The 24,441-nt window shown below is 40.3% G+C and overlaps 1 protein-coding gene across 8 annotated transcripts in view; it reads right to left on the bottom strand.

Annotated features, from left to right (window-relative positions):
* Positions 1–24,441, bottom strand: part of BIN1 (bridging integrator 1) — a 130,152-nt gene that overhangs the window by 60,020 nt on the left and 45,691 nt on the right. For all 8 annotated transcript variants that reach the window (XM_081937978.1, XM_081937980.1, XM_081937982.1 and 5 more), the window contains exon 2: positions 8,437–8,517. In XM_081937978.1, coding sequence (XP_081794104.1) covers positions 8,437–8,517 — 81 coding nt within the window. The remainder of the gene's footprint in view (positions 1–8,436; positions 8,518–24,441) is intronic.

The raw sequence follows: 24,441 nt of genomic DNA, 5'->3' as shown, positions 1-24,441 counted from the left end.
CTGTTTGCAGCTGGAATAAAGCAGGAATCTCCAGGTTTCCTATCTTCATACATCAAGTCAGCAAAGTACTTTTCTTCTTGAGAGCAAGGCTTTTAAAAATTGCAATCTCACTGGCTTGAAACATGGTCTCCATCAAGGGTTGACAATCAAGGAAGAATCTCTTAATTGCAACAAGGATGTAAGTCATTTCTGGCCCGATCCTCCATTTTAACATTTAAATACTCAAAGTCCCCAACCAATGTCTCCAGCATAATTCCAATTCTGCAAGTCCTCTGCATCTGGGATAATTTAATCCTCAAAGTGCGCATCTTCAAAGACAGTACAAAAGAAAAGAAATGGTTGAATACTAGGCAGCCCTTCCCACCTAACATCAACAAAAGCTTGATGGAATGCTTTATAGCCATGGGAACAGCTGTGACTTTTCAAAAGGAAGGACATGGGCAGCTGGAAAAAGAAAAATCTATCTAGCATCTGCTTGTACAAAAGACTGTACTTCCCCTTTCCTTTTATCTTCATAAAGGGGGAGTTTAAAGAGAGGAAGCTTATACAACATCTGTTTCAGGAGGTAGCAGACAAAGAATATATGTTTCCTATCATGGTCCTCCTTGCTCTTACTCTAAAAGTGTTTATGTCTTCATACTTAATCTTGTGTTTTAAAAATAAGAAATCATATTAGGGTTCCAATTATCCAAGATTTAAATGTATATGTTTCTGAAATGTTCAGGTTCTGTTGCTGATTGTTGACTCTGCATTCATTGTACTGAAAGCCCTTATAAAATGAGTGGGATAATCTTTTTACAAACTTTAGCTTAGCTTTGGAAACTATCAATTACAAATTATGTCTGTATACGAGGTCTCCAGAAGGAGAGAGACCAGGGTATACTGTGTAGGCTGTGCTGCTCTTTATGTCAATAAGATCGTCATGTCAACAAAAAATTAAACAGAAACAGATTCTTCCACATAATCACTATAGGTGCCAATACAAGCTCCCAAAATAATTTATTAGGAATGCAAGAGTTCCAGAAATGTTGAAGCAATGGGGAAAAATAATAATAGGCTTTCCTTTAATTGTCTGGGGATAGGGAAATAAATAATTGGCAAAATAATGAAATAAGCACAGTACTTAACTCTGCAGTCAATTAGAATTTTAAAAATAACTTAGTTGTTTAAAATTTATATTATGTATAGCCTGATTTGCTTATGCAAATATATTTGTTGTAAAAATTGAAAAGTATAATTCATTTAGATAGCACTTGCACATTGACTGGAGCCATTTTTGTTTATTATTGTTTTTTGCACTTATGCCAGAAGCATCAAGGAGCTTCTGGCTCATAAGGATTGCCCTGTTGGGGATTCCTATAATGTCCCCAGCAGGAGCTGGAGTGAAGGACAAGAGCTCACCCTGTCCCACAGAAGCATTCGGGCCTCGAGCGCAGGCTTGCTCCAACCAAGTGTCTTAACCACAAGAGTCACTGTATTGCGGACTGGAACCATGTTGAAATGTTTTAAAGCTGCTTGACTCTAAAATGTGTCTCTTTCCTTCATTTCTGTGTGTTTTGAAGAAGCATCCCAGCCAAAGTTAATCCTGAAAATCATGGAGGCCCTCAACATTGTAACGATATGCCAGTGGCAGTGCTGAAAAAGCAGCTCACTCTGGTTACACACTAATTGCAGACCAAGAAACAGAACTCAGATGGATGATCAAGCTGAGTGATGTTTAATCTATTTTGGCATCATTGTGGTACCCTTAAAAGCTCATAGATAGGTAGTATTCTAGTTCTATCCTTGTTAGGACAAGTATCCACTGTAACATGAAGCACTTTTACTGGCTAAGGCTAATTCATCAGCTCTAATGCTATAATGAGATAAGACTACTGCAATGCTCTCTATATGGGGCTCCCCTTGAGATGCACCCGGGGACTACAGCTGGTCCAGAATGCGGCCGCGCGGGCAATTATGGGGGGTACGAGGTACTCCCATGTAACACCTCTCCTGCGCGAGCTGCACTGGCTCCCTGTGGTCTACCGGGTGCGTTTCAAGGTGTTGATTACCATCTTCAAAGCGCTCCATGGCACAGGACCTAGTTACCTGCGGGATCGCATCCTGCCCCATACATCCCTGCGACCGATTCGCTCTCACAGAGAGGGACTCCTCCGGGTGCCGTCCACTAAGCAGTGCCAGAGGGTGGCACCCAGGAGTAGGGCCTTCTCTGTGATGGGCCCAGCCCTCTGGAATGACCTTCCCCCCGACATTAGGACAACTACCGATCTCCGCTCCTTCCGCAAGAAACTCAAGACCCACCTGTTCCAACTAGCCGGCCTGGCTTAATTAGAACTTTACTCTCTAATCCCCCTGGCAATTTTAAACTATAAATTTTTAAATTTTAGGGTATTTTAATTGGTGTTAATTTTATTGTTACTGCTTTTTTAACTTTGTGGCTATTATTATTATTTATGAATTGTAAAAATGTTTTTTATGTATACCTCCTCCATGCCATATGCTTGTATATTTGATTGTACGCCGCCCCGAGTCCCTTTGTGGAGAGGGAGCGACTTATAAATTGAATAAATAAATAAATATTATAGCTAAGTAAAAGGGGTCATGAAAGAGAAACACAGAATTTTGCCTATTATAGAGAAAGTGACTGGAACAGATTTTTTCCCCTTCCCTCGTAGTGCTAAAATCCAGGGTCACTTAATGAAGCTGTATGATGGGACATACAGAAAAATAAAATGAAGCACTGTTAAAGTAGCACATGAAATATGGAATTCATTACCATAGGAAGTTTATCAGGCAAATTAGACTGACAAAGAACAAAGGAAGCATCTACGTAGATATACTACTAATCATGGGTGTAGATTAGTAGCATCATTGAAATTGGTGTACCTCTGAAATCCAAAGGTTAGGAAACACCGCCATGCACTGCTACACGTACAGGTAGTCCTCAACTTACACCAATTATGAGCCCAAAATTTATGTTGCTAAGTGAGAAATTTTTTAAGTGACTCTGGTCCTATTTTACTACATTTCTAGCCATATTTGTTAAGTGAAACAGTGCAGTTGTTAAATTAGTCACACGGTCGTTGAACGAGTATGGTTTCCCCATTGACTTTGCTTATCAGAAGGTTGCAAAGGTGATCCCATGACCCCAGGACACTGCAATCATCGTAAATGTGAGTCAGTTGTCAAGCATCCAAATCTAAACCACGTGACCGTGGGGATGCTGCAACAGTCATAAGTGTCGAAAATATAGTCATGAGCCACTTTTTTCAGTTCCATCGTAATTTTGAACTGTCACTAAGCAAACAGTTGTAAGTTGAGGACTACCTGTACCCTTTCTCTAATCATCTAGTTGACCATTATAGGACATAGAATGCAGTGGTAGGTTCCGGGTCCCATTCCAACCGGTACGGTTGGAACAGGCCCGGCATCGCCCACATGGACGCATATGCATGTAGCGTGCGTATGTGTCGTAGCTGCCAGCGACACTTCCGCAAGCCTCCACAACGCTCCAGCTGCTCAGCGGAGTATCATGCAGGCGCTGTACGCGCCACGCACCATGCGCCTGTGTGGAAGCGCCGAAAGCTTTAAAGAAAGGTAAGGAGCACGGGCAGGCGTGTGGGCCCTCCGGACCACCGTACCGGAACAGTACCCGGTGCTCCGGGCAGGCTCCAGTATGCCCGTACCGGGGCGTACCACCTGCAACCCACCACTGACAGAATGCCATAGTAAGTAGGTCTTTGGCCTGAATAAAGGTGTTTGTAAATGTTTAGAAATGTTCAGAGTCAAACTGAAATAATCAATTCAGTTTGGCTCTGGCAAAGAAAATATACATGTTTTCACTTGGACAAACAACTGCTACAAAAGCATTTGAACTTAAACAAAGAATCAGATTCACTTGTTACCAGCCATATAATTGCTGACACTTGCCTCCTACCATCTTATGAAGCCATCTTAAACATGAGAGGCATGCCAGAACGTACTGAGAAATGTTCATTATGGCCAAAACGTATGGTTTTTATTGTCCATATATAGCCATCTTTGGAGAGGTGGGGGGTGATTGTTATAATATACATATAACCACAGATTATCCTTATTCTGCAAATTTAGGAGTATATGGGGGATAGACAGCTTAGTGTGACCGAACAGGAACAGCTGGGTTTCTCTCTGACACTCAGGCACATAAGAATGCAGGAAATACTATCTTTCTGTCATTATGCATCCATTAAGCCTTGAGCCTCATCAAATTTTTAATGCTATTAACAGAACAGAAAGGAACAGGAGAGATAAGGTGGTGTGTTAAATACCAACACTTCATTTGCTATTTAGAGATATGGCAGATGAAAATTTCAGGTCCAAGTCACAGTCTGCTTTTTTGAGATTCTCACTGAATTTGAGGCTCATTATTTCTGTATACCTAAAAGAACTTCAGTGGATGCCATAAAACAGATGGGAGATAAATTATAGTGACTAGAAAGAATACACTGTCAGAGAGAACAAGCAAGTTATTTTCATCAAAACAAGAACATACATTAGACTACGGTATATACATTAACTACAGTAACTATCATTAAAGCGCTTTGCAAGATCATTCACAGCATTTTCTTCTTCCTTTTCCCTTCCTTTGCCAAAATAGACACAGTCCGGGGCAGAAGGCTCTGTGCTTAATTGCAGTTCCTAGATATGGGAAACTAATTCATTGGGAAATATTCTTAACATGAATATTTTCCCAGACAGCAATTTCCAAAAGTGGGAATTTATGAGACTACAGCAGAACTGCTCTCTGTCATTCGACCAAGAACAACTCCCACTACAACTGAAGAAGTTAAGCAGTTCCAAATGTAACTATTTGTTGAAGAAATAATTGGGGGGGGGGGGGGAATCTGCTGATTAAATCAGCAAATGCAGTGAGCAAGGCAACTATTAGCTAATACAGTAAGATACCCTTCCAAGCACATTCATATCCTATGTGTGTCTACCAGTGGTGGGTTTCCTTTTTTTTTTTACTACTGGTTCACATGTGTGCGCACGCGTGCAGGCACATGCAAAACTTCTGCCCATGCACAGAAGCCTCCTGCCACCGCCACTACCGGTTCGCCTGATCCGGGCCCGAACCGGCAGAAACCCACCTCTGTTATCTATATATTGAACATTTAAAGCATTTATAGAATAGAAAACAGAGTTGGAAGGGAGCTTGAAGGTCTTCTAGTCCAACTCCCTGCTTAGGCAGGAAACCCTACACCACTTCAGACAAATGGTTATCCAACATCTTCTTAAAGACTTCCAGTGTTGGGGCGTTCACAACTTCTGGAGGCAAGCTGTTCTATTGATTAATTGTTCTAACTGTCAGGAAATTTCTCCTTACTTCTAAGTTGCTTCTCTCCTTGATTAGTTTCCACCCATTGCTTCTTGTTCTACCCTCAGGTGCTTTGGAGAATGGTTTGACTCCCTCTTCTTTGCGGCAACCCCTGAGATATTGGAACACTGCTATCATGTCTCCCCTAGTCCTTCTTTTCATTAAACTAGACATACCCAGTTCCTGCAATCGTTCTTCATATGTTTTTGTCTCCAGTCCCCTAATCATCTTTGTTGCTTTTCTCTGCACTCTTTCTAGAGTCTCCATATCTTTTCTACATTTATGTATATTTCTATTGTCTAAAATAATGCTACTATTTTGAATGAATAAAACCCCCTTTTTATTTTGTTTTAAACAGGTATACATTTCTGTTCATAATGTTCATGTGAGAGCTGTTTTACAATGCAAACGTTTAAACACTGTAGTTGCTTTGATAGTTCTAAGGGGGAGCAGTTTTTCCTTTTAAATGATGGCATAGTGAATAGGAGCATACTCCTAGCTGGGTTTGTGTTTATTTTCTTATGTTTTAAGCAGAAGCTATTCGGAAGAACTATGCAAAGGACAGATCAAGTGAAGGAAAAAATCTTCTGCTTAGCTCCAGTTGTGCTGTTCGTCAAACTGCAGAGGTACCTCAGATTACTGGAATGTCCGAGCCTCTGCCAAAAAAGTCAACCCATGTTTGGTTTACATGACGTGTATCAAGGTCAGCCTCTAAGCTAACAGGGAGGTACATCTCGTGCCATTTGAAGGATGAAAGGAAGCATGCACATAGATCTCTGAATGGACATACAAGGTATTTAGAACAAGATTCCCTTCCCATTCAGGAATAAGAAAAAGTTGACAGTGTAATGCATGAGCGAGACAGCTAATTTTATATCCCTTCCATTTCACGGCGGACCTCGTGCCCACTTGACTGTACAAAAACAGGGTCTTAGCTCAGGGCAAAGCAAAGACAGCTGTCTGTTTGTCTTCCCAGCAACACAGCAAACAATCGGCCTATTCTTCAATAGATGCCTAGATGCCATTTCTATCCTTCCTGGGACTCCAGCTTAAATAGAGAAAGGTCTCTGGCTTCATAAGATTGACTTCCTTTAGTACTTATATTTCCTGTCGCCACCATAAATGTGGTTTCTCAGACCCAAATATAACCCCAAAGCAGGCAGGATAATGAACAGTGAAGTAGGTAGTCTCAACAAAGCTGAAAGCCTTAGAGCCAGAAGATCCCACATGTTTACCCAGAGAGTAGCAGTGAGTACCTAATAATAAAAAAGGAAAGCTACAGCTGCAGTGACAGGTGCCGGCCACCACTTCATCCTTTCTTCTGTTTGGGGCAAGCAGCTAGACAATATAAATTTCCAGATGCTCCTGTTATGTTTACTTTTAAAATATCTAATGATCTTCCTTAGGAAAATTATGTTTGTCCCAAGTACATGTTATTGTTTAGCAAACCAGCTCTGTTTGGTATGATTGTATTATTTTGTATGCTTTGTATGATTGTAGTTACAAAGCCTTTTTTTGGAGGCTGTTTTTTGTATTTAATTAATATTCCCTCTTGGTTTTATTCTTATATAAGGGTAAACTTTGTTTTTCTGGCATCAAATATTTTCCCAGATGGGGGGGAAAAACATCTTGTGATATCCTGTGAGATTTCAGCAATTTTATCCTAATCTCAAATGATCCTGAGCAAGAATGCTGAATTCTCATGAGAATTCAACCAAGAACACTGACTTTTAAAGAAATTGCAATATTGTCCCCCACCCACCCCGTAAAAAGATCACATCAGCTGTTAGCATTATTTGAGCTTATATTAGCCGATAAACTTGTAAGTTTTCATTCATTTTATTTTTTAAATGTTTTTATTTCAATCCATGGAGAGGGATCCATGGGAAGTGTTTAAGATGCAATGGAAGTGATGGAAATCCATGATACCAATCCAAGTGCTAATTTGTTAATCAAGTAGAAACCAGTTATAAAACACAGAATGCCATGATGGGGAGAGGGGAGATTGTGTACTTCTTTACAAAAACGCATGTGGCTGTTTAAAACCCTGAAGAATTCTGCTTTCTGAAAAACCTTTCAATTTAGGGCCTAAAATTATGTATTGTAAGGGCTGAGGCTGATACTTGCAAGATGGGAATGTGAATTTCAGGCAAGACAGAAGAGTTTTTACTACTCCCTTTAAAATAATTTAATAATTACAGTGGTACTTAAACCCGTGTGATTTTAATTAATTAATTAAGCAATTACTTAATTACTTTTAATTATTCAATATTTCTGCATAAATATACAATACAATAGCAGAGTTGGAAGGGACCTATATGACATAAACACATTCCACGTATGTTCTAAAATAAAATAAATTATATAATAAATTAACAAAGAGAACCCAAGTAAACAAAGACATTATAACACTATAAGACAATACTTTTATTCATTGTTCTACTTGCATTTTTTAAAATCTAAGTTTTTTACATGTTCCGTTGACTGGGTATAGTCTGTTCCATGCACATCTTTTGGGAGGGGACTAATTTTTTTGTCCTTTTGTCATTTTTTTCCTCTTGTAACAATGTTATTTTATGTTTGGATGGTCCATTTTTGCAACTATAGAGCAGAAAATGCTCAATTGTGTTTTTATGTTGTCATATGTTGTATTCTAACAAGGACAACTGGAAAAGAAAGATAATCATTTGTTCTGTTGCAGATTAAGTAAGTCATCAAAAACACAGAAGTTTAAAAGAGGAGGCGATCTGCAATTTTTAAATATTGTATGCTATTCTCAGGGACGGAAAAATAGTTACAGCAGTAATCAATGTCTCTAAATTTTGCCAAATAAGCCTTGAAACTTTTATACCATACTGGAACCTAAGTACTGTACCCCAAATCCTTTCCTGGCCATCTGGCATTGGTTTGGAATCAATTAAGATCAGGGAAGGAAAAAGATAGATAATAAATTAAAAGAATAAGTAAGCAAATTTTGATTCATTTATATATTTATAAAATTTGTATGGCCACCCATCTCATTGAAAGTGATTCTGGGTGGTGCACAACAACCAATGAACGAATCCTTAAAACTCACTTACCAGCTGTTTGTTAAAGTTTTGCACACACTGTTCAAATTGCTCATCTTTTGTTTCATCCGCTTTGCCAAGTTTCTGGAGGACCTACGAAAACAAGAAGGAAGAAGTGAATATTTACAACCACACAAAAAAAACCAATATTTTTGTTTATTTTAAACAAAAATAACAGAAAAAGTAGGCATGGGGAGTAGGAAAAAGCACAGTTTAGGTTAAGTATAGTCCACTCAGTTGTAGAGCAGATACTCCAACTACTATGAGTGACAAGCAGTGGTGGGTTGCAAATATTATTACTACCAGTTCGGGGGCGCTCCAAACCAGGAACAACCCACCACTGGTGCCAAGGCCAGTTCAAGATTCTGACCAGATTGAACAGTCATCACAACATAAAAATGAGGGGAAGATGATCCAAAGGCCAAGTTCAGCATAAAGTAGCATCACAGGTTGAGGGAGAACTCTTCAGTGTATTTCTGAGCTTATCCTTTCAAAACGAAAGTAAATAGGAAAGCAATAGGAAAGTAAATAGGGAGAAAGTGAGGAAGAGTTGAGAAAAAGAAGCACTGACTTCCGATTCGCTCTGTTGCAGTCAAAGAAGGCATTAACATCAAACAATCAACTTTTTGTTTTTTTCATAATAATATAAGCTAGCCATTTCTATAAGGATCTATCAGTCTAATTGGTAAAACTCAAAATCAAAGTTTCATTATTTCCCACTTCAAGCACAAAGTTCAGAAGCAAAATAGTCAAATTTTGCCATTTCAGTCAACTCCATCAGTTTTTGCAGCCACTCGTTCCTTCCATTTTTGTGCGTATAATAATCTTGCGGCTGTCAGCATAAATAGTGTCAAAGTTTCGATTTTTTTCATCCAAGTCTTTTTCCATTAGGCTAAAAGGAAATTTTATGGTTTCATATTTATCTTCATTTTCAGAATTTTCTGTATTTAAATATGAATCATGCTCCAAAAAGTTTTTGCTTTATCACATGTAGAGAGAAGCTTAGCATTTTTCTTAACCAACTTCATTTTCTGCTAAAGTAAAAAGAAGAAATGGCCAATAAGAGCAATGGGGCAGAACCTACTTATTTTATCCATCTACATTCCACGATAGGAGGGGGAACATGTGGCCTTTCAGATGTTGCTTTCAGGAGCCCAGCCTGCTGACTGATAATGAAGACAGTTGGAAACTGCAATTTAGCAACATCTGGAAGGCAATCAGTTTTTCTTCAACTCTGCTTTTTATAACATAAAGGGAAAACTCCGTGGGCTGCAGGTTTTTAATTAAATTAATTTGCTGAAAACTAATTAGAGAGGCATGGAACTGAAAAGTCAAAAGAACAGAAAATCAACCCTGTGCAGTGCAATTCTCTTCCCCCTTCAAAAACGTTAGGGCATCGTCCCTACAAAATGGTTCTTTTGTGAAATACAGAAGGATTAAGTTCATATGCAGAGCACAAAGTTATCACTCTTGGATTTATGAGAATTGAATACACTTCTGTCTAGGATTAGAAACAGCCCCCGGAGGCTCCTGTCACAGGGACATGATTCTGTCATCAGGAAGGACCAGAATAACTATGGCAATCAGCCAGGCCTCTCTTAGCATTGAGAGACCCTTTTTAACAATGCAGTTCACACACCATTTGAGGCAAAGTAAAATTTAATCAAGACACTTCATTTATCAGCCATTTCCTATTAGTGCTCTTTGTATGGAGTCAAGTGTGCTGCTGCCATGGCGGGTGGCCTACAAAAGTTAACTCAGGGCTGGCTGGCTGGCTTTCTTGAATGACTGCATAGACACAAGCAATAGTAGCCACAGTGTCTGTTGTTAACTTTAATTGCCTGCCCCTTCCCCTTCATACACTGATGACGGCTTTATATATTATGTATTTTTTTAGTGAACATATAATCTATTTTGTACACACTCCAAAAGCCAATACATGTTGATGCAATAACCAGCCATAACAAAGACCAGATATGACCATTTGTCAAGTCTACTTTTAATTAATTTAATTGTGTGTGAGAGGGGGGAGGGGGAGACTTAAAACAGTCCACAGACAGTGATTGCCAGCACAGCTGTTCCATTACTATGGAAAAAGTATACCCCAGCCCTGTTGTGTCTGATTTTAGGGAGCAGAAATCTCCATTTCTTAGCCAAGGGAGTCAGTGTTGTCCGAAGACATTTCTGTTGTCATATGGCCAGCATGACTATACACCAAAGCACGCAGACCTCTGTTATGTTTCCATTGAAGTAGTATCTATCTACTTACATTTGCATACTTTCGAATTGCTAGGTGGGCAGGATCTGCAGCAAGGATGTGAGCTCACCCCATCACAAAGCACTCAGGTCTCGAACCTGGGCTGTCAGCTTTCCAGTTAAAAAACTCAGCACCTTTAACCACTGAGCCATTGTGCCCCCAGTATACATGTGTATTCATAAGCAATAAACTATAGAATGTTTCTCTGCACATAAATTATTGCAAGTTAGAGACCATGTTACTGATTTCTCCCGTTCTCATGCAGAGAAGAGTAAAGAACTTGCCCATTTCTTTGCTCTTTGTTTGGAAACTTCTTTAGAAATTATGTTTCTCCCAAATATTACAGTAAGGAGTAAAGCTATGGGGCCTGAGAAACTGCCATGGAGAATAAAAGAAGTGCACTTAGGGAAGTAGTTAAAAAAATAGTGGATATAGAATTGTACTCATTTATCCTAGCACTGATAATTCCCAGAGAAGATGGAAGGGGTCAAGGAATAATCCATTTCCTACCGTGTTTCCCCCAAAATAAGACAGGGTCTTATTTTCTTTTGACCCTGAAATAAGCGCTTGGCCTTATTTTTGGGGAGGTCTTATAATTTTTGAGGTGCAGGGTGCCTCTTAACCCTAGTCCGCAGCCCACGGATCAGCTGATCCAGAGAGGGACGGAGGTTCTGTCTCTGTTTCTGGCACATTCTTGCCAGCCCTAGCGTCACTGGACCTGCCGCTCTTTTTACGGCCACCACTAAGAGAAGGGTAGCTAGGATTTGTGGGAGTGGTCTCCATGAGGCCATTCACTGTGAATGGCAGGTGCATGTGGGGTGCATGGGGCATGTTCCCCTCCTTCCACCCAGGAAATGGCAGGGACCGGCTGCGCATGTGTTTAAATGTTTTAGGGGAGGGCTTATTTTCAGGGGAGGGCTTATTTTAGTGCATGCGCTCAAAAGCTCGATTGGGTTTATTATCTGGGGAGGTCTTATTTTGGGAAAAACAAGGTACAAGCTCTCATTTCTGTTAAGAAATTCCTACTTCCTACTCTAGTACAGATTGATTGTTGAAAGATTGCATAATCAAAATTCCTAATCAATTTACACTACAATTTTGAATTTGATCCTACGCACATATGTGCAGACAGCTGACTCTGTAATCCTGATTTTCAGAATTTCATTTTATCCTTGTGCACAAGAGTACTTACTACTTAAGGCTGGTATTGAATGACTGAGTGGGTGGCTAGTTCAGCATCACCCTCTTCAGAAACCTTTTTCCATGCCCTGGGATTCTGTTACTGTTTCTCAATCTTTCCTGAGCTTGTCGATATGATCCCAATTGGCATCTGCTTTTTCATTACTTTGCCAGATTCCCTAGCATAAGCATCAAGTGTGCAATCTCTGTCCTAAATTGTAACTTCAACATTCTTTTATCATGTTTCTCTTACTTGCATTTATTTCAACTCAGTGTTTAACCTCTTCTTAAACCACAGTGAATTAAAAAGCTTAATAAATGCAGTGCCAATTTACTTGTTTTCAATGTTATTCTCTTTATTGTTCTCTGCCTTGCATTCTATTCTTTGGCAGGTTGCAGAGTATATGTGGCGGATGCCTGCTGTTACCTTGGTGATGATTTCTGATGGGTTTGCCCATTCAATCTTGCAGGATGTGTTTTTGATTTCATGAATTTGCCTGTAAACCTGAGATGTCCTGATAGTCTCCCATCCCAAAACTAAAGAGGTCTGACCTACTTAGCTTTTGCCTTAAGATCATAAAAAATAGACCAACCACCAACTCTTACTCATGGAAAGAAATTTCAACCATATGCCAAACCTTAGCCAGAAGATTGTTCCAACCTTTATTATCCTTTTAGAAACTCACAAAATTGGATCAATTAGCTACACATTCTTTCTTATAAATAAAATGAAACTATCATTAGATTTCATCACAACAGTTAATTAGGTAGAGCAAATTCTGATTAAAAAAGGTTCTTAAAATGTCATGTTTATGTATTATAATCATAGAAAAAAATAGACTCAGCCTGTATTAACAGTTTGTTTCTGTGCTCTTTTTTTTCACATTCAGTGGATTAATACATGTAAATATTTAGCAAGGGTCTTTTGAATAATCTGGCTTAATATTCAAATTTCAAAAAATGCAAAGTCATGGTGAGTTTTTTCCCATCAGAACACAGAGATGTGGAATATCATTTTTTTAAAAAAACAACAACAATCTTTTAATGAACTTTTAGTTTCAGTAGTTATATAGTTCTTGGGATCCTGGATATTATCCTCATCCTGATTATTCTTTTAGCAAAAAACGTATTGACTTTGTAAAACAATTATTTTTCAAATTAGGTAAAAGTTCATTTCACCCAAGCAAATATTGTGACTATGTTGTAATATCTGAAAGGTTTCCCCTATAAAAAATAATATACATCCAAAATGCAAGATACCAGTTGAAAACTTCCAAGTTCAGATCATTTGTTTAAGCATGGATTATTATAAACTTCAGTTGGATTCACAAACCACACAATAGCATTACACATCTGCAGTATCAGTGCTTTGAAAGCACATACTACTTGGAATTAATTTACAGTCAAGAACACCAAATTGTGGTACAGTGACTGTACTTCTAAAAAATCAAATATAATTATTAGGAATGTATAATACCCCTTGTTAAAATTCAAGAAAGGTTTTTCAAAGCCCATGGCAGCACAAATGTACCATCTATCTGTAACTGTCCACCTGAAGCTGTTGCATCATTTCCTGAGACTACATACCGGTAGTGACTCTCTTCAGCTGCCATGTGATTCTCAGAAAGAGCAGCGGTTACTTTAAAAAGCTACAGAACATTGCTTCCCATGTCCTCCAAAGCACTTTTTGGGACTGGATGTGAAGCACAGATCAGCCACTGACTGAATTGCAGCAAGCTCCTTTAAGCTACGTTTTTCTTCCTTTCCTGTAGTCTCCCAAAAACCTGCTCTTGCAAAATCACAATTACCACCGGGAAAAGTTCTCTTTGATACCAATAGCTTTCATCCTATTGCCAAATAATAGCCTGGAAGGAACAAATTTCTGAAAAGATTAAGTCTCTTTCTATGCTTACCATGATTTTAATAATTAACTGCATTCCCCCCCCTTCCTCACTGCCTGTGTGGAATAGCACCCTGGGGCTATTTTCAAAATCCATTAAATGCAATAAATAATAGACCAAGTAAAACATATTAAGTGTGTTTTACTTGGTTCAGAGTTAATCATATATATGCAGTATGTCTTTATTTACTTATTTTATTTATTTTATCAAGCATGTATAGGATAACAGACATAAATATAAACATAAACATGGATACATGAAATGGATATGAATAAAAGGAAACATAAGGACAGGGATGGTAGGCACATTGGTGCGCTTATGTATTCCCCTTACAGTAAGGTGACCAACTGTCCTCCTTTAGGGAGGACAGTCCTTCTTTTGTAAGTTCTGTCCTCCCTCGAAAAGTGTCCTCCTACATGTCCTCCTTTTTGATATTTGAAGGCTAATCTGTTGCGCGTTATGTGACGTATTTTATTAAACAGTTTTTAATGGTGTTTTTTTTACTTCATCGCAAGTATATTGAACAGATATTGAATCTTGTGTTGAATTTTTATCTAAAGAAATGCTAGACATTAAAATAGACGACAATTGTCTCTTTGAAGAAATTAGAAGACTGAATGTATATTTAAATTCTGAAAAATTAATACAATGGGGAAATCAACACGTTGAAATTGATAAAAGATGGGTGGATATTTTCAGCCATTTCAAAAATGAACATATTCCATGTGAACATTTATTTATACTTGTTCAATTTACGTTGTGCTGCCCTGGAACTAATGCAGCAGTTGAAAGAGTTTTTTTCAATTGCCAATGATTTTTCGACAAGTGAGAAATCGAGATTGAATGTTGATACTCTAGCTGCAGCACTTGCCGTAAAATTCAATATGAAGGATATTTCTTGTTCAGATATTTCCAATATATTCTTAGAAGATGATACATTGACAAAAATATTAATTCAATAGAAAAGTACTCATTTAAATAATAATTAACAGGCATGTAAGCATAATTACAATATAAAATGTTGCAAATGTTTTTATTATGCATATATCATATTTTAGTGTATTATTGTTGCAATGAATGAAATATTTCTTTTATTTACGATATATTTTTTCCAATTTATTTGTCCTCCTTTTCATTGTAAAAAAGTTGGTCACCTTACTTACAGACCTCTTAGGAATCGGGTGAAGTCAACAGTGGACAGTCTTAGGTTAAAGTTATGGGGGTTTGGGGATGAAACTACAGAGTAAGAAGGAAATTGTATGATTACATGATATAGAATATATATATAGTGATAGCAATTAGATCTGCCTGCACAGAAGATGTATATAATTCATATGTATTGAACAGATTTTTGTCAAGTAGTAGATATTTAAAATGGCTTCCATGAAAGTGTTTAAAAGGTAGACAAGCAAAAGAAAATCTGCTTTTCAAATGCCCTTCCATCTCTGATAATATCGAAAACCCTGAACATTATATAACCCCATTCACACTATGTACCCCTACCCTTAAGTCACTAAGAAAACCCCAGTGATCACCAAGTCTATATTTTTTATGTGAAAATTCTATGGAGGATTCTTTCCTAAAATTTAAAATCTCTAGAACAGACTGATTCTGAAAAGGCATAAAACACAAGAACACAGCCCTACGGTTCCAAGAAGACTGAAACAGAAAACATGTGGATGCATCAAAGCAGACAGGAAGATGCTGCTAGCTGTTAACAACAGGCAGCTCCCAGCCTTCAGGAACTGAAATGGGACTCAACCCAGAGCAGAACTGAAGAGTTCAGCCAACCATCTCTCACACACATGTGAATTTAAATCAAAAACTGGACTCAGACAGGGACTCAGCATGACAGTTTTAGCTGACACAACAGCTGGGGAAAGAAATGTGCAGTAATATGCTCATTTCCCATTAATTATCAGTGAGCTCACAGGATAACACCCATTCCCTGAAGGAGTACAAATGGTGTCAAATGTTAATATTCCTCAGCAACGTGGGTTTTCCCTCTCCCAGTCTCCCAGTGTAACGCCATCATGCATAACCTATGAGATCAGACAAAAATCTAACACTTTACTTGGGTTGGAGTGTCAGATTGATTACAGGTATTAATGAAGTAGATCTGCCTATGCAAAGATTGTGTTGAAAAGGACAATGAATGTAACTCTCAGTATTGGCTTGAGGGGGAAGGGATAAAGGAAATTGCTGCCTGAAAGAAGGAAAAGGAGATCACACATATGTAGAAAGGTAAAGGTTTCCCTGTCAATCGTGTCCGACTCTACAGCAGGGTACGCATCTCTGTTTCTTGGCCGAGGGAGTCAGCATCGTCCAAAGACAATTTCCGCTGTCATGTGGCCAAAGTGGTTATATGCCAAAGTCACACAGAATGCTGTTACCTTCCCACCAAAGTGGTATCTATTAATCTACTTGTATTTGCATGCTTTCAAACTGCTAGGTGGGCAGGAGCTCAGGTAAGTAACAGGAGCTTACCCTGTCACATGGCACTCAGGTCTCAAAAGCAAAATGTCAATTCTGCAGCTGACAAACTCAGCATCTTTAACCACCAATCCATCCATCCCATCATGTACGGTATATGCAGCAGAGCGATAAAGCTTTGATGTGGTTGCATGTAATTTAGCGAAGCTCCCCTTGTACCTTTCTTTTCCCACAGACCTGTTGAAGGTCAGCAGTTTTAATTACCACAATAACACACAGGCTGGAATCTGACCCCAATAACATGACAACATACTGTCTGAATCAGGCTAAAGCCCCTCTAAGTACTGTTTGGGATTTTTGTTTTGTTGTTGATGATGTTGGTTTCTTTTTTTGTTTTGCACAGCAGCCAATCTTATGCATTTATGGTGCTTGCAAGCTGGACAATTGTCCAGACATTCTTTCTCTTCAAATAAAACGTAGTGAAATCCTCTGAGCCCAGGAATGAAAATGGATGCTTGAAGAAGGCTGCAAAACAAGAAGATATATTCTGTTTGTGTCTCAGGTTTTGCCTAAATCAAAAGAGATTACAAAGATTACAGGCATCGAGGAGGACTATTTGGATGCAATCAGTGATTTTTTAAAAAGTGACAAAACCCACAAATGTCCAAGTTCCAAGATTCTGCAGTGTAACTTAACAAGTCTGCATGAAAATCTTGCTGTTTTGGATACGAGGGCTTGACATATCTCCAGTGTACAATTAAAGTGGCATGTGAAACATATCTGAATAATACAGTTTTAAATAATTTTACAGCTATGACTAAAATCGAATTTCAAATCTTCAATAGGCTAGATTATTTTTGCCAGTGTATTATTTTGGATGAGACTTCCCCAAAGCCAGGCTCTTCCATCCAGAGCACTGATCCATCTAAGATGATCATCCATGACACTTGATATTCACCACTACAATCTCTGAACTAGACTAAGGGAACAAAATCAACAGACTGTGAATTGATATGCCATACCGACATTCAGCCGGGTTAAAACAAGTAACTTGTTTAACAAAGGAAAAGGGTGGGGTTTTCTCCTAAATCATTAACACTAGGAAGGAAGGGGAAACCAGGATGGGAGGAGAAGAGGCTAGGCTAGGATTCTCTCATTGATCTTGCCCATTAAACAGGAGTAGATGGTTATGGGATTTCATGGAGACTACACAGAACTAGAAGTCCTAAGTGTGCTTTGAGGCTGGGAGTTTCAGCCAGTTTACCCAGTGGGATTTAAGACAGAGTTAGTAATGTGCAAGTAATGTGTACAATTAAGCTTGCCAAATCTAGCTCAATCAGTTGTTGAGCTTCCAAAAAAAAAAATTTCCTTTGTTTTGCTTTGCTTTGCTTTCCTTTTCCCTATCTAACTACTACTTGTTGACTTCTCTATTTTATTTATTCCTTTATTTTCCCTGTCTTGCCCAATTCAGTTATTTTTCATTGCCCTACCTTGTTCCTCTTTTTGCTCTATAAGTTGGAAAGAAAGGAAGGAAGGAAGGGTATGTTTGTGTGCAGACAGATGTGCAGATATAGGAGTGTGTGATTAAGTACGTTTGCAGATAGAAATCAGTTTGTTTTGTAAATCAGGTGGTTTATGCAATAATTGTAAAGCTTCAAAAGGTGTTTTTGCTGTTGCAAATATTATTGCTTCTCAGCTTGCCAATGAACTATGGAGGGAGGGGAGGGGTAGATAGAATTTAGGTTCCAGACATCAAGATGCCAGCTAGTGAGAACCAAGGACATTTTGGCAGGTGTTTACTAGAGTCAAAAGCATTTCTCACAACAATACCAGGAGACTCCATTGGACACCTGGTCTAATAAGGGGGAGGGAGAATCTGAACTTTAACTATATGGGTTTGCACAGGAAATGGTTAGATGTGATTTTGTCCTCATCTTTGCCGAAATGATGTACTCAATAAAGTTTCGCATTAAGAGATTGGATCATCTCAGCCATGCTTGCTTTGGTTGGGTTCATCAGTTGGAACATTGACAACAATTTTAATTAATAAACACTAATTGACCATCCACTTTTTTTCTCCAAATGTAGCCTCTGCCCCGTGCAAATCAATCTTAATTTGATTTAAACTGAAAACGTGGAAGCCATGATTCAACACAATTTGTACTTTTGACGTCTGATTAAAGCTGATTTGAAGTTTAGTTAAAAGTTCAACTGAATAGTCCAGAGACTATAATGAAAAAGCATTAAAACACTTATTACCCCTTCATTTTGTGGAAGATGAGAGATGGCAGTAACAGGAATGACACACATTTACAGGATGAAAAGAGCAGGGATGGTAAGTGCTTTACAGCACATAGATTTTTTCCCCCCGTGTTTCAGTTCGATGTCTTCAGGAATTTCACCTCATTAAAGCCTTGAACTATTCCTCTTGCACTTCATACATGGCAGAGATAGCAGGAATATGGAAAGGGCAACATAACCATCTCCTTAACAAACAAACAAATAAACATCTGATGACATTTGTACTAAACCAGCAAAAAACATTGTGTTGCTCCAACTTAAGAACCTCAGTTTTGAAAACCTGTTTTAAAAGCAAGCTCTTACTAAATATTGAGGAATTCATCACCCATTGAACACTTTCTTTTGTCTAATATGTCTGGTCTGTCTTGTTGCCAGGCAACATTGACCTCTTCTTGGAATGATTCATATGATGGATTGTGTCTCATTTTTAAAAACAAAATGTCTAACACATATATTATATAAGCAACAGCGGTAACATGCATGCACATTAGACATTTTGTTATGAAGGACTAGTAGTCTAAGAGCAAGCCCATTACTTCAGGCTTACTCACACAGTAAAGCTGTGCCTCCCTTTCTCTGTCTTCCTCTAAATAAAGCTAACTAATCAAATTTGAGGAAAAAATCTAGATAACTCTTTCTGATAGAAAGGGCTGTTCACTAGCTTAATTAGGGTGCCAGGCAGAGGTGGCATTCTACTAGTTCAGACTGGTTTGCCCGAACCAGTAGTGGGCCCATGGAAATCGCCAGTGGGCCTGCCCCCCCCCACCTCTCCCCACCCCCACCCTGGCTCTATGCCAGTGGTCAGCAAGCCGCGGCTCGCGAGCCACATGCGGCTCTTTACACACTTTAATGTGGCTCTTCTGTGTGCCGGGCGCCCGCTCCCCTCCCTCCTCTCGGGCACTTCAAAACAAGCGCCTCTTTCACTTTTTTCTTTTCGACCCACAATGATTAGGGAGGATCCTGAAGTCGGGCGGGGACAAGAAGCGAGGAGGCAGAAAAAGAAACGGAGGCTAAGGAGCTCCCCCCCCCGCCTCCTCCCAGCAAAAATCTAACCGGGGAGCCGGGCGGGCAGTAGCAAATTAGCCGATCACGCCGCGTGATCAGCTAATTTGCTACTGCCCGCCGGCTCCCTGATAAGATTTTTTTGGGGGGGGGAGAAGCTCCTTGCCTCCGTCTCTTTTTCTCCCTCTTCGCTTCCTGGGGCTCCACCAATGGGGGAGCAAGGCCCGCCCAGCGCCAGGCTTTGGGCTAACACAGAGGTCTGCAAAGTTGGCTGTTTTAAGACTGGTGGACTTCAATTCTCAGAATTCTGGGAGTTGAAGTCCACCAGTCTTAAGAGCCAATTTTGCAGATCCCTGCCTGGGCTAATATGATTGATGCCCTTGGTGGACTTCAATTCTCAGAATTCTGGGAGTTGAAGTCCACAAGTCTTCAAGCTGTCAGGTTTGAAGACCCCTTGGGGTTTTTTTCCTAAAGGGTTAGGGATGCAAGGATCTTGTAACTTGACAGCTTTAAGACTTGCGTGCTTCAAATGCCAGAGTTTATTGAAACTAAAAACAGTGTACCATCCTATGTATTTTCGGTTTTAAAAATGTGGCTCTCAAAATAAATTTCAATCGTGGTTTTGGCAAGGTTTGGCTCAGTTGAAAAAAAAAGGTTGCCCACCACTGCTCTATGCCATCCCATTTAGGCACTTTTTTAGTGAAAGCACATGCATGGAAGGCTGAGTGCATGCACAGACGGGGTATGTGTGAGCAAAGCGAACCAGAAGAGAAGGTAAGTGAATACCACCCCTGGTGCCAGGGTGAAGAGGGCAATACTGTCAAAGTTTGATCTCTTTTCAGTAGGACTGGGTTGTGCCAGGCTTGCTTTAGTTAATTAATTAGAGACAGGAGAAAGATAATGATATAGTGAAATAAAGTGCTTCAGATTCCAGTAGAAAAATTCCCCTTACGAACCACTGCAATAGCTTCTCATCTCACATTTTTAAAAGCAGCAAACATCTGGGCCAACACTTGTGTTAAACCTGGTATCCCTTCATTCATTGTCAAGAGATTTAAAGAGCTTCCAATTACGTACAACTAAAAAGTAAGGTTTGACCTAAGAGTGCACACTGGACTCATCAGCTGTGCATATTTAGTGTATTGAGATGGATCCCTAGTTGCGTTGGCAGGATGATGACAAAAATATACCATTCCAGAAGTACAAGCGAGAGCACATAAGGCTTGTGAATGGCTGTATTAAATAACCGAATGCTGAAATTCTACAGTAAAATAAATGTTGCCTGACCATTCCAAAACAGCTCTTTAGGTACAGATACACAGACAGATCAACTACTCATTGTACCCTAGCCTACTCAGACTCTTTGTCAGCAGGATAGACGTGCCATCTAACTTGTTGTGCTTCGGGGACTAATGTATCCTTATCAGGAAAGTGACATTGCCTTATCTCTAAGCAAGAAGGTCATTAAAATAAAAACAAAGTCATTTTAAGCACTTCTTTGACCAAGTTCCAGGGGTGGGTTCCTGCCAGTTCTAACCTCTTCTATAGAAGAGGTTCCACAAATCTACCATGCCGTTTAGAACTGGTTCCAGCTCCCCCCGCTGCCCGTCCCCACCACGCTTGCCCCGCTTGCCGCTCACTGATTGGCTGGCTCACCAATCACCCCACCTGCCTCTAAGAGTCCTATCTAAACCTTAAAGTCTTAAAGCTATCAAGTGTGAATACCCCTGGGGTTTTTTTTCCAAAAGAGTTAGGGGTGCAAGGGTCTTGTAACTTGACAGCTTTAAGATTGCATGCTTCAAATGCCAGAGTTTCTGAGCAAACATTTTGGTTGCTAAGCAAGAGCGTTGTTAAGTGAGTTTCACCACATTTTAGAAGTTGGCCATGCCCACCCAGTCACATGACTGCCAAGCCACTCCCACCCAATCATATGGCTGGCAAGCCACTCCCACAAAGCAAACCACACCTACAGAAGAGGTTCTAAAAAAAATTGAAACCCACCACTACCAAGTTCCCTCTCAAGGCAAAAAACTAAAACCTTGACTTGGGCTCAGGGCCAACAGGAGTGAGCACAGGCCCTGGGACTTGCTGCACATTTTCAGAATACTTGTGAACTTACAGATCCTAATTGCTTAAATCAGGTGCTCTTGATGAATCTTCTGCCATTTCAGTATTTATATTTTACACTGTTCTGTTAAAAACAAGTTCACTTTTAATTATAAGGTATATATATTTTAGTACTAAGAAGACTCATGAAAAAATATCATTGGATGAGAAATGGGCACCCTCATCACTCCAGAAAGCAAGAACAGGAGTTTTGCTGTGTTTTATTTAGGACATACAGTGAGGAGAAGACTTTTAGATTTTCAATTGCCTGTAAGCCCAAGAGCCATGTATATAAAGACACTTCAAAAAACCCCAAAAGACCCTATCATAATTCTGGATGTTATTATCCATCTAAGTCACAATACACAGCTTTATTTAATTTAGTGAAAGTGCTTTCTGAATAGTTACCATATTTTTCGCCCTATAAGACGCACTTTTTTACTCCAAAAAAGAGGGTGAAAATCTGGGTGCGTCTTATAGGCCGAATGTAGCCACCTGGGCAGTGGTGGGTTTCTGCTGGTTGGTCAATGAACCCGGAAGCCCTGCCCCTGTCACTCACTTGCAAGTCCTTGGCGTTTTTTTGCATCGGGGCTTGCTGCAAGAGAGAGGGAGCAAAGACCTTTTCCGGATTGGTGGTGGTGGAAGTGCGGGCCCGTATTCACTAAAGCAACTCCGGGGAAGTCCTTTGCGCCGGCTGGAAAAGGTCTTCACTTTCCCCCCCCCCCCTTGCAGCATGCCCCGGTGCAAAAAATGGTGAGATCTCTTCTCAGAAATGTCTTCTCGGGCTGGCCGGATCTCTCTCCAGATCTTGCAGCTTTTTCAGGATTTTCTTTTTAAAAAACACCTGTCCGAACTATCTTGAAAACCTGCGATGTTGCTTTGGGAGGGGGCAGGCAGCAGCATTTGCCCCTGCCGCCCTCCCTGGGCACCTGCAGCCTTGGAGCCTGCAGCTTTAAAACAAGCCTTTGCACAGCTGCCCGTCTTTCCCCTCCAAAAGCAACCTCACAGGTTTTCAAGTTCGTCTGCAGAGGCGTTTGGCGCGAACTCCTCTCCTGTTCCTTCTTCTGCGGGGGGGGGGGGGCTGCCTTGCTTTGACAGCCACCTCGTTTCCAATTGGGGGGTGGGGGAGAAATCCTCTGCATGGATCCCCCCAATTGGAAGGAGGAGGCTCCATCCGCGGGGGGAGAGATCCCCCTCACATTCTGTCTGTCTGTCTCTCACTCTCCCTCCCTCCCTCCCTCTCTCTCTATCTCTCTGTGTTTCTCTCTCCTCCCTTCCTCTCTGTCTGTCACTCTGTGTGTATATGTGTGTGTGTGTGTCTGTCACTCACTCAATCAATCACTGTGTGTGTGTGTCTCTGTGTGTGTGTGTCTGTCTGTCTGTCTGTCTGTCCCTCTCTCCGTCCCAACTGGAGAACAACCTTTTCTGTCCCCTTACCAGTCCATCCGGGAAGATGAGGAATGCGAGGGGGATCCCTTCCCCCCTGCGGATGGGCTCCGAACCAGCGGAGCCTCGTCCTTCTTTTTAAGCAGGCAGCTATCAAAGAGAAGAAGGCAGCGCGGCTTGTGCAGCAGCCGAAGATCGCCTGCTGAAAAAGAAGGACGAGGCTCCGCTAGTTCAGAGGCGATCTTTAAGCAGGCGATCTTCGACTGCTGCACAAGCCGCGCTGCCTTCTTCTCTCTGATAGCTGCCTGCTTAAAAAAAAGGACGAGGCTCCGCTGGTTCGGAGCCCATCCGCGGGGGGGGGATCCCCCTCGCGTTCCTCATCTTCCCGGATGGGCTGGTAAGGGGACAGAAAAGGTTGTTCTCCAGTTGGGACGGAGAGAGGGACAGACAGACAGAGACACACACAGAGAGAGAGAGACACAAACACACAGAGAATGAGTGATTGAGTGAGTGACAGACAGACAGACACACACACACATATATATACACACAGAGTGACAGACAGAGAGGAAGGGAGGAGAGAGAAACACAGAGAGATAGAGAGAGAGGGAGGGAGGGAGGGAGAGTGAGAGACAGACAGACACACACATACAGAGTGACAGATGGAGGAGGGAGGAGAGAGAGAGACAGAGATACAGAGACAGACAGACAGACAGAAAGAATGACAGAGAGAGACAGAGGGGGGAGGGAGAGAGAGACAAAGAGCTACACAGAGAGAGAGAGAGAGAGACAGACAGACAGACACACAGAGAAACAGAAAGAGAGAGAAAGAGAAAGAAAGGCAGAAAAAATGAAAAAAGAAAAGAAAAAAGAAAAAAAAAGAAAGTTGGAGAGAGAGATGAAAGAAACAAACAAAGAAAGAAAACTTATGACCACAATTGAGCCCAAAATTGAGTGGCAATTGAGCCCAAAAATCTTTTTTTTCTAGATTTTCCTCCTTTAAAATTGGGTGCGTCTTATATTCCGGAGCGTTTTATAGGGCGAAAAATACGGTATATAGAGGATTTGCAATGCCAATCTCTTTAAATTTCTCATTGTGCTTCTGCTTTTCAGTAGCAAAAGCAGATTATTATCAGAAATTGTAATTTTACTGATTGATCTGAAAATAGTAAACGACACATCTTCTGACAAAACTTTCTGTAATCACTCAGATTACATATATGAAGTATGGAGGAGGGATTAACCAACTCATTTTTTTTAGCTATCTTGATAGCATATGGTGGGAAATCCAGATTAGGTCACTTTACATTAGAATTCTTGAAGATCATTCATGGTCATGCTGACATCTGGGTATTGGCCTAAGGTTGGAGGAATAGTAGTGTAATGACCAGCCAATATCCATGTGCGCAGAACAGTATCTGAATTAGTCTTTTCATGAATCACCTGAACTCT

The sequence above is a fragment of the Natrix helvetica genome, assembly GCF_964273705.1.
Source record: "Natrix helvetica genome assembly, chromosome: 1".
NCBI classification, from domain to species: domain Eukaryota; kingdom Metazoa; phylum Chordata; class Lepidosauria; order Squamata; family Natricidae; genus Natrix; species Natrix helvetica.
Note: the sequence above shows the minus strand (reverse complement) of the source record. Positions and strands in the feature narration are given on the sequence as shown.